Here is an 8812-nt window from a genome sequence, read left to right as displayed (position 1 = left end):
GGACAGCAAGACAGATAAGACTACTGATGGCTTCGCTGTCCCCGAGCCACCCAAGCGCAAGAAAAGTCGATGGGACAGTTAGAGGGTATGTGCTGAAGAGTGAAATCAATTGTCTTTTAATTTTATTTTTAGAAAGACTTTTGGTAACTAGGTGTCTCAGGGCTGGGTTGGGGCACAAGGTGTAAGGACCCCCTGCCCTTAGTGGATAGCTGGAGCTTGGAGACATTACCCCGTCATCTGGATAATTTTCCAGATGTTTTCTTGGGAAGCTGCTTTGGTCCTTAGAAGCAGTCAGAGTTGGGCAGCTTCTTTTGGCTCTGGGTGAGTGTCACGAAGGTCAGTTGAGGATATCTTGGAAGAAAGGGCCTTATAGGGCACAAAACTCACTCTAGGTTTATATGTAGTACATATTTTTTACTAAAATGTCACCTTAAAAACACCTACAAATAAAATTCTTTTTCTGTGGCTAGTCAGGCCCCATTTGAGACAGGCTTCTGCAGCCTAGTCCATGGTGGTAGGGGGATGTGCAGCAAAGCGCTTCCCAAACATCTGCAGGTTAGGGGAGGGGTCTGATTCTAAGTGAGAGTTGATGCTCAGGTTTCCCAGCCAGGTTCGTGTCCAGTCCTGAGACATGAAGCAGCAGCCTGCCAGATCCAGAGTCCCTACAGCTGAGGGGGGAGAGAGGGTCCTGGAAACAGGACTGCTCTGGGTCTGAAGTGTTGCTAAATTTAAAAAACAAAAACCTGACAACAGCTTTTAAATTGTCTTCTCCTATTTCATTGTATTTTTTTTAACTTGCCATAATGGTAGGAAAATCTTTTGCTGAAATGATTTTGACGATTTTTGTTCTATCTTGTTTATAAAAGGAAAAGAAATACACATACATCAAATTTTGTGACTTTGTGAAGGTTTCTTTAAGATGTGCATTCCTTTCTGCTTGCTCTAGTAAATGTTTTACTACTGGGACCTGTGGATTGCTTGTCATTTCTACTTCACCATGAGTCGGGACATATTAAATATGATTTAGAACAGTGCACATGGTGTGAACACCCAGATGTTTTTTGAGTTATCAAGTTACCAGGAACTAAACTGTTGTCAGACATCTATCAATCAATCAATCATCCTGGTTTTATTCAGATGATAATGGGGGAAGACTTGAGAGGCCCACTTGCCCAAGAATAGACTACAGTGAATGCCACTGAACTTCGCCTTAGGATCTAAAAATGGTGTGACTTCTCGCCCAGCACCACAGAAGGGTTGTGGGCTCTGACAGCACCGACAAGACATTTTAGCGGGGCTTTAACGGGAGCCCTTTCTTCCAGCCAGGAAGATGTCCCCCTCACTGCCCAGGGCCACCACGAGTTCAGGTACCTCAAATCTGTCTCTTCAGATGACTGCCGTGCAGGCAAGGGTGGGTAGGGCTGGTACGAAGGAGGCCAGAAGCCGCACCGAATCGCTCTTCGTCCTTACAGTCAGTCCCTCAGAGGTTCTGGTGGCTCCGCTCACTTCCGCTTGTGCTTTTTCTTCTGCTCCTTCCGTTGCTGTGCTCTTTGGTCCTTCTTCATTCTCGAGTCCACCACCTTGAAGTGACCTCTGACCCCAGCTGGCCGGCCCACTTTGCGGCCCACACCTTTTTTGGCTACAACATAGGTGACTTGGCGTTTCTCCTTTCCAAGCCCAGCTTTCTTATAGAGACTGTAAATGGAAGACACAGGTTAGAGACTTTCCACCACTCCTTCACCCCCGTGTACCTTTGTGGGTGACCCCCCTGCCCCTCACCTTCGAAGCTGTGCCGCTTTCTCCCGTTCTGAGATGTCCACTGTGTTGACCACAGCTTCTGCCTTCTTCTTGGTTTGCTCCAGCTTCTTCAGCATCTGTGGGGGGGGTGGGGGAACCTCGGTCAGGTTGACCTCTTTTCCTACCCCTGCCCCACCCACCCAGAATCTCAGGCAGCCCCACTGCTTACCCTCCGTTTCTTCCTGGCCTTGGCCTCAGCCACTTTCTTGATGGGACGTGCATTGATTTCCCGCCAGCGTTTCCGGTAATGCTCCACCTCTTTCTTATCAATAGGCAGTTGTCGTATCCTGTGCTGCTTTTCCTCCTGCACAAACCAGTCTGGAAGCTCCCCCTCATCCTCATTAAATGTGTACCTTGGTGGAGAGGACACCAATCTAGGCTTTCAAAGAAATCATTCCTCCCCTCTTCCTCGCCCCACCCCTTCTCGGGACCTTCTGCCCCCTACCGGCTGAAGGAGTCATCTATGAGGTCCCTCTTGGCTTTTTTGGAAGAAGCAATAATAGCACCTAGAGCAAGGCCTTCAGGGTCCAGTATCCGATGTTTCACTAGAGAGGGAAGAAGGAAGGAAGTCAAAGCTCAGTCCCCAACACTGACCCCTCCATGTTGCCTCCCATTCTAGTAGGTGCAGAGCTCTCGCCTGGGTCCTTGATAGGCACGACCTCAAACCCGACATCATCATCATCTGACTTAGGCCCACGGCTTCGCTTCTTCCTGCCGCGTGGTTTCCAGCTGTGGGAGGGAGGAGGACCGTGCACGCATGTCTCACCGTTAGCCACACCACTCGGGCCCACTCCTACTCACCTCACCCCTGGTTCTTAGTTAAAAATGCTTGGGGAACTTCCAGAAATCTTGCCACCCAGGCTGTACTGCAGACCACTCAAGTTAGAATCATCAGCATTTAAAGTTCTCCATCTGCAGTCAGAGCTGCAAACTCCCAATTACAGAGTACTGGTTACAATCACGGCTTCCTCTTCAGCTCTTCTCCCATCAGCTGCAACCACTCACCTCTCTTCACCCTCACTGCTACTGCTGTCACTGTCAGAACTGTCATCTCTCTCTTCCCCGCCAGGGCCAGTGGCAGCCTCTGTCCCTGAAGGAGCCTCTGCCCTCTCAGGGGCCTCATCCTGGCACGGGGGAGGTTTGTTCTCCATCTTCACACCGGAAGGCGGTGGTGGCAGCTGCTGCCCCTTGTGACGGCTCTCGTACAACAGCTGGGCCTGACGGATCTCCAGGGCCTCGTCGGCATCATCCCCAATCCCGCTGAAGCCATCCTGTGATGGGGAAATCGTCAGGCACCCTTTGCCCAGGGAATGCCAGTCCCTGTCTGTCTTGGCCACCAGCCTCTGCTCACCTTTGAGAACCACAGGCTGGCCTGTTCTTCCTGCAGTAGTGCCTTTTCCTCCAATGGTACCAGCAATGGATTCTCTTCTTCCTCCTCCTCTTTACCATCTTGCACTTCAGCAAACCGTACACTGTACACCCAAGGAAAGTGGGTGGAGGGTCAGTGCCCTGGAGGGCTTGCTGCTGCCCACACTCCAACTGGCAAGCCCTGCCACCAGCTCTGCTTCGGACTTGAGCTGAGGGTGCCCTGCAGACACCTCCCCACACCCCTCCCCGCTCCTTACCACTTTTGGTCCTTTAGACTCTGAGGTTCTCTGACTCCTGCCAGCTCCTCTGGATCCAGGTCACTATCCAGAGATGTATCATCCTCCTCCTCAACATCTGATATGTAGATGTCATCTCTTGGCAGATCAGACAAAAACGTGTCTGCAGCACTCATGTCCCCCTGTGTTACCTCCTCTAACAACTGAGGTTTGACAGAGAAACAGAGATCAAGGGCACTAACAAGGTACATACTGCTTTTTTCCTCCATATTCATCACCTTAGTTTATCCTCAGCAACGCTGGAAAACACACTGTGTCAAGTACATAATATCTTCTTTTACAGACAGGGAAGTGATGGGATTAACCATTTAAAACATCCCACTCTAGGCCAGATCATTCAGCTGTGTCTTCTTCAGTGGTAGCAGAAACAGGTTTATGGAAAAGTACCCCACGGTCTAATTAGCGTCCGATTTTAAAATGTTCTAAAACACTGCTTTTTAAAAAATTACTTTCAGAAGGCACCTTATCACCAGCGAATAACATCTACAACTCTTGTTTCCACTGAATAAAGAAGCCCATGCCGTATACATCTAACAGGAAGCACTGTTTCACTAATAATGTCAACTCCAAGATCTGTTTTCCTCGTGGCAACTATAGCTATTTCTTGAATCACATACCAGGAATTACACCATCTTTTTTTTATTCCTTCCAAAAACGCTAGTAGGTAGGTCTATCATTTCCTTTTACAGATGAGGAAACTGAGGCAGAGAGCACATAAGTGGTAGTCTGCTCCAGGACCACTGTGCTCTACTGCCCCCTCAACAATACGAGCTGGTCACTACCTTCCCACACGAGAGCCACGAAAGCTCATTGTTTGTGATGCTGCTTTTACCAGGAAAAGCAGACTCCAGCATTCGGCAGAAAGCACCATCCCGCAGCCGGGTGCAGCAAGGTGCTAACTTGGTCTCAGTCAACTGAAGAACGCTGTGCCCCTCTTGAGGGAGACCCTCCCTCACACGTGCTCGTAACCCAGGCACCCTGGCTGCATCGCCTATAACCTGAGCTTCCTGCAACGAGGGCCTCTTGGTTCTGATATTCTAGTTCTACAAGGATAAATCTACGCCACACTCACAAATCTTCCTACTTTCATTATTTTAGGGGTGTGTTCTTTCCCGGCCTTTGAGACACAAGGCTCTTGTTTTTTTCCCAATCTCCCCATATCACGTCATTTACGGGTGAAGACAGCAACCATGAGCCATGATCTTTCAGCACACTTACCAAAAAGACATCCGACGCCCCAACTCCAAATACCCAAACAGATCCTCCTGTCCCCTCAGTGGGCCCCAAACCCCGCCTCACCTGGTGACCCCGGATGGTGCGCAGGGAGAACATGCCAGTCTCCCCCTCGTCTGCGATGGAAACCCCGGGAAGATCCATCTTCAGCTCCACACGTTCCCGCTGCTTCCTCTGCTCACGCAGCAGCTTCTTTTTCTTCCTGAGGGTATGGTTTGAGGAATTAAAGCTGCCCAGCTCTGAAGATCCCCATCCGTGCCTTCACCCTCTCTCCCCATCTTCACCCACCGAGGGACTCTGCCTTGCGGTTCCCCAAGCTCCTCCCCAGCTCCCCTCACCTCTTTAACTCCGCCACCTCCTGGGCCTTCATCTCTGCCAGGGTCCGGTCCAGCTCCTCCTCCTCCGAGGGCTGCGGCCCCATCCCAGCTGCGGACTCCTCCTCTTCACCTTCCTCTTCCTCCCCTGAGCTGAGGCTGACAGAGTAGTTGCAGGAGTCGGTTATTTTCCCAGATGCTTCCCCTCAACACCCAGTCAACAATTGCCCTGGTTTAGCTCCCTCCTCACCTGATGTCCAGTGCCTTTGCTTGTTCTTTCAGTTTCTTGGCCACATACCGCCGAAGCTTCGTTCTCCAGTTCAGTAGGGACCTGCCCCAGAGATACCTTCCTGACCTTGCTGTCTCCCTTTTGTCCTCACCTCCTCGTTTTGGGCCCATACCCCGAATTTCACGTTTGAGCCACAGAAGTCCTAAGGTTCAGGCCCCCACCCCAAACCTCTAACACAGCAGCATCCTGTTCCCAGAGACCCAGCGTCACGTCCTTCAAGGGCTGTCCCCTGCCTTCGGGGCTCACAGCACCTATGCCCACCCCCAGTGCAAACCTGAGCTCCTTACGCCCCAGCACCCTGATATCCTGACAGCACGCCTGGATGTCCTCAGTGGTAGTTGGATGCCGTGCCAACTCTTCATCGTCTAGCGAGATCTGTTCGGGAGGAGGGAAAAGAGTCAGGGGAGGTGTTCAGGCCATGTTTCTGGGGCTCCCTCGTACCCCTCGAGTCTGGGGACTCACTTCACTGGCTTTGGAAAGGAAGTCAACAGGGTTGGCAGCTCGGAGGAAGTCGGTGACTGAAGTTCGGTGATAGAGTGTGAGGTCACCCTCAGCATAGCCTTCAGCCTTAGGAAGGGAAATAATGAATGTTGAGCAGTCCCTTCTGGGGTGTCTGTAGGATTGACCAGGCCCAACCTCCCGAGTCCCAGGACCTGAGGGTGGCCCCCACTCGCCAAACACACCTTTGGCTTCTTCTTAGTCACCAATTCAGTAACAGTCTTGGCCTGAACTTCAACCTCCTTGAAGGCAAATTTGGGGTCAAAGAATTTACTGTCGACCTTGTCAGGAGCCAGGAATCCTAAGGTAATAGGATATATAAGAAAGCGTGCTTTGGTAGGTGGGAGACTAAATCAAGAGAACAAGGGAAGTTATGCCCACCCTGGCAGACGACAAAGATCTCTGCAGATTCATGACGAGAGGCTTGGGGCTTGGTGGCCTGCACACGGCGGAAGAGCTGCTGGAAAATCCATAGTAAGGGCTGATAGTCACGGGAACGGAAAACCTTTGTGATGAAGCAGCCACCACGGCTCAGAAAATCACAAGCCAAACGCAGAGCCATCAGTGTCAAATGGGCTGTGGGGGGGAGACAGTTAGCTGAGGACCTCTGCAGCCTGAGAGGGCATGCCCACCTCCACCCTCAGCTCCATGCCCCCCGATCCCGGCACCTTGTGAGTAAGCATCATGGACCCAGCCAGCCCCGACATTGGGGGCCCCGTCATTGAGCACAACATCAACTTTCCAGGTTTTCAGCTCCTTCCTCAGGGCCTACAGAGGAGAGAAACCACAGCAACAGAAATACAGAAATGGCTACGAATGGAGCCCTTCATTCAGCCAGCTGTTGAGTGCCCACCACGGCCAAATCCTGTGCCATGGACAGGGGATACAACAATAGCAAAAATAACACGTTTGTTTTCATGGACCTTACAGTCTACTAGTGAATTCGCTGGAAAGGATGTCACTGAAATCTCTGCACTTCCTCCAACTCCAAAGACCTCTTTCCTGAATAAATAAAGGCTGGGCGGACACGCAATATTATGGGCCTTGTTATATAAACAACATGCAGGCACTGCTCAAGGCATGGTTAACAGGAAAAACGTGCCTTCAGGGGATCAGGGTGGGAAGAGGAATGAATGTGGATGTCTACATATAAAGGGAACAGGAAAAGAGAGATTCCTATTACCTGCCTACAGCGTTCTGTTGTGATGTCCTCCTGGAGTGTCACCACATTGGGAAGAGGCTTGATTGGAACCAGATCCACTCCTAGAAGGTATTAGGGCAGAGTATTCCAAAAGGTTGTCTCAAGCAGGGAGAAAGGAAATGCAGAACACAGGGTCTCACACTCCCACCCCCTGGAACATCCAGGAGCACCACCTGTCACTCACCCACAATAAGGCTGGATACAGGCATAAACTTGGTGGCTACCTGCAGCCTATAAAAGAGAAGTAAAGATTAAAACACCCTGGACTGTCCCTTCCCCTCCCTCAGCAATGTGATCTCTCATCCCCGGTGTTAGGGGTCCCTGCTAAGTGCAGTGGAAACGAGACAGGCTGGGACCTCGGACCCTTTGCTGCAATACTTGCACCTGGACAAAACAACTCGAGCAACAGAATACAAAGAAACTATAAGGGACTAAACATTGCATGCATACCCAGTTGGGGTGAATTATGGACAAGAAGACAAAAATTATGGACACACACAAAAAAGACACCACCCCACTGTCACTTCTGAAGAGTTGGGAGCAAAAACAGGGTGTAGGCAGCAGGGCACTGCACATGCCCCCCAGCACTCAGCTCCACCAAAGGGGTGGGCAAACCACCTAAGCCGCCCCTCAGGCCGGACCCCCGGACACACCCCCACCTTCACGCTATATAAGGAACCAGCCAGCCCCCTCCTTGGGGAGCTGGCTAGCAAGGGAACCTGCTACTTGTTTTCGCTCCTCCCTGCTGCAGCAGAGGCCCCAAGAAAACCTTGCCTGAATTTCTTGTCTGGCCTCTAGTCCATTTATATTGACTGGGGAAAACCAAGAACCCTGGTCGGTATCAGCCAATCATATCGTAAGTACACGGTCCAAATCTTTCCCCCTGCAGTTTACGTTCTGGGGAGTAGAGAAATTTGAGGTTGGTATTACTGTTTCCCTCCCACCCCAAATGCAACTCTCAATCATCCAGGGCTGGAATCCAGAACGCGTCCACAAGGAGCGTCAGGTGCCGGGTGTTACACACCATCCACCTGGTGCAGCGCACAGGTCCAGCAAGGCTCGGGCTTTCTGCAGAAATTGAAAGCGGCGATTCAGCTGGATCAGCTTGAAAGCAGAGCGGGAACGGTAACCTGGAGGCGGCGACAAAGTAAGGCCCGTGAAGCGCTTTCCCAGCGGGATTTCTGCGGCCTTACGACCCACCACCCTTTCTACGGAAGAAAAACTCAATATTCGGAAAGGGGGCGAACCGGCCAAGACTGGTGGCACGCCCGCTCGCAGACGGCGCGAACCCTGACTCACCCGTCTCCTTTGCCAAGTGATAGAACTTGTCTCGCCGGCTCTTCCCGACTTTGCCCTTTTTGCCCATGGTGGGAGCGCCACTCAATATGGAGAGAAAGCAGAAATTGGGACGTCTCTTCCCGGAGCACTAGATTCCGCTCTTCGTTTCCCACTCGCCGTCGCACACACACTCGGAGCCTCAGTCCACACTACTCACCACCACCCAGCACCATTTCTATCACCCGTGAAGCGGCACGTGTGGGCAGCAAACGTATTTCCGCTTCCGCTTGCGTCACTCGCGTCCCCGGCTCCAAGTTTTCCGCCATTTTGAGCGTGGCCACAAAAATTTTCTGTCCCCAGGTTTTATAAGTTGGAAGCTGGCACCAGGAGAAATGGTTACTTTAACCAAAACCGAATTTCTGGAGAGTAATATTTAGGAGTTCTGCTAACCCTTTTCAAAGCTCCTGATCTCGCGTACCGCCGCCCCTCCCCTCATGGCCCCTGTTTAAGTTACCGTCTGTCCTCACACCCCGCCCAT

The 8812-nt window shown here is 51.5% G+C and overlaps 2 protein-coding genes across 2 annotated transcripts in view; one reads left to right on the top strand and one right to left on the bottom strand.

Moving 5' to 3' along the window:
* DDX42 (DEAD-box helicase 42) overlaps positions 1 to 1419 on the top strand; it is a gene marked incomplete at its 3' end in the record, with an annotated part of 51870 nt that extends 50451 nt beyond the window's left edge. Inside the window, exon 17 of the mRNA XM_082678797.1 lies at positions 1327 to 1419. Coding sequence (XP_082534923.1) covers positions 1327 to 1419 — 93 coding nt within the window. The remainder of the gene's footprint in view (positions 1 to 1326) is intronic.
* On the bottom strand, positions 7 to 8518 carry FTSJ3 (FtsJ RNA 2'-O-methyltransferase 3). The gene is made up of 20 exons (XM_082678009.1): positions 8296 to 8518; positions 8021 to 8126; positions 7181 to 7227; positions 6979 to 7058; positions 6464 to 6563; positions 6177 to 6371; positions 5981 to 6096; positions 5760 to 5864; positions 5572 to 5672; positions 5259 to 5339; positions 5033 to 5167; positions 4761 to 4896; positions 3423 to 3604; positions 3149 to 3269; positions 2803 to 3068; positions 2435 to 2526; positions 2243 to 2342; positions 1967 to 2150; positions 1780 to 1874; positions 7 to 1695 (listed from the first exon to the last, which is right to left on the bottom strand). The coding sequence occupies exons 1-20, from the start codon at positions 8360 to 8362 to the stop codon at positions 1503 to 1505; spliced, it is 2502 nt and encodes an 833-aa protein (XP_082534135.1). The 5' UTR covers positions 8363 to 8518; the 3' UTR covers positions 7 to 1502.
* Positions 8519 to 8812: the final 294 nt, after the last annotated feature.

This window comes from Grampus griseus (assembly GCF_964374135.1).
Source record: "Grampus griseus genome assembly, chromosome: 20".
NCBI lineage: Eukaryota > Metazoa > Chordata > Mammalia > Artiodactyla > Delphinidae > Grampus > Grampus griseus.
This window is presented reverse-complemented; position numbering and strand designations above follow the sequence as displayed.

Coding starts and splice junctions, on each gene's coding strand:
- FTSJ3 (XM_082678009.1), bottom strand. CDS start 8,362: ATGGGCAAAAAGGGCAAAGTCGGGAAGAGCCGGCGAGACAAGTTCTAT. Junction 7,228..8,020: donor TGCGCTGCACCAGGTGGATG/GTGTGTAACACC, acceptor TCTCTTTTATAG/GCTGCAGGTAGCCACCAAGT. Junction 3,069..3,148: donor CCAGCCTGTGGTTCTCAAAG/GTGAGCAGAGGC, acceptor TCCCCATCACAG/GATGGCTTCAGCGGGATTGG.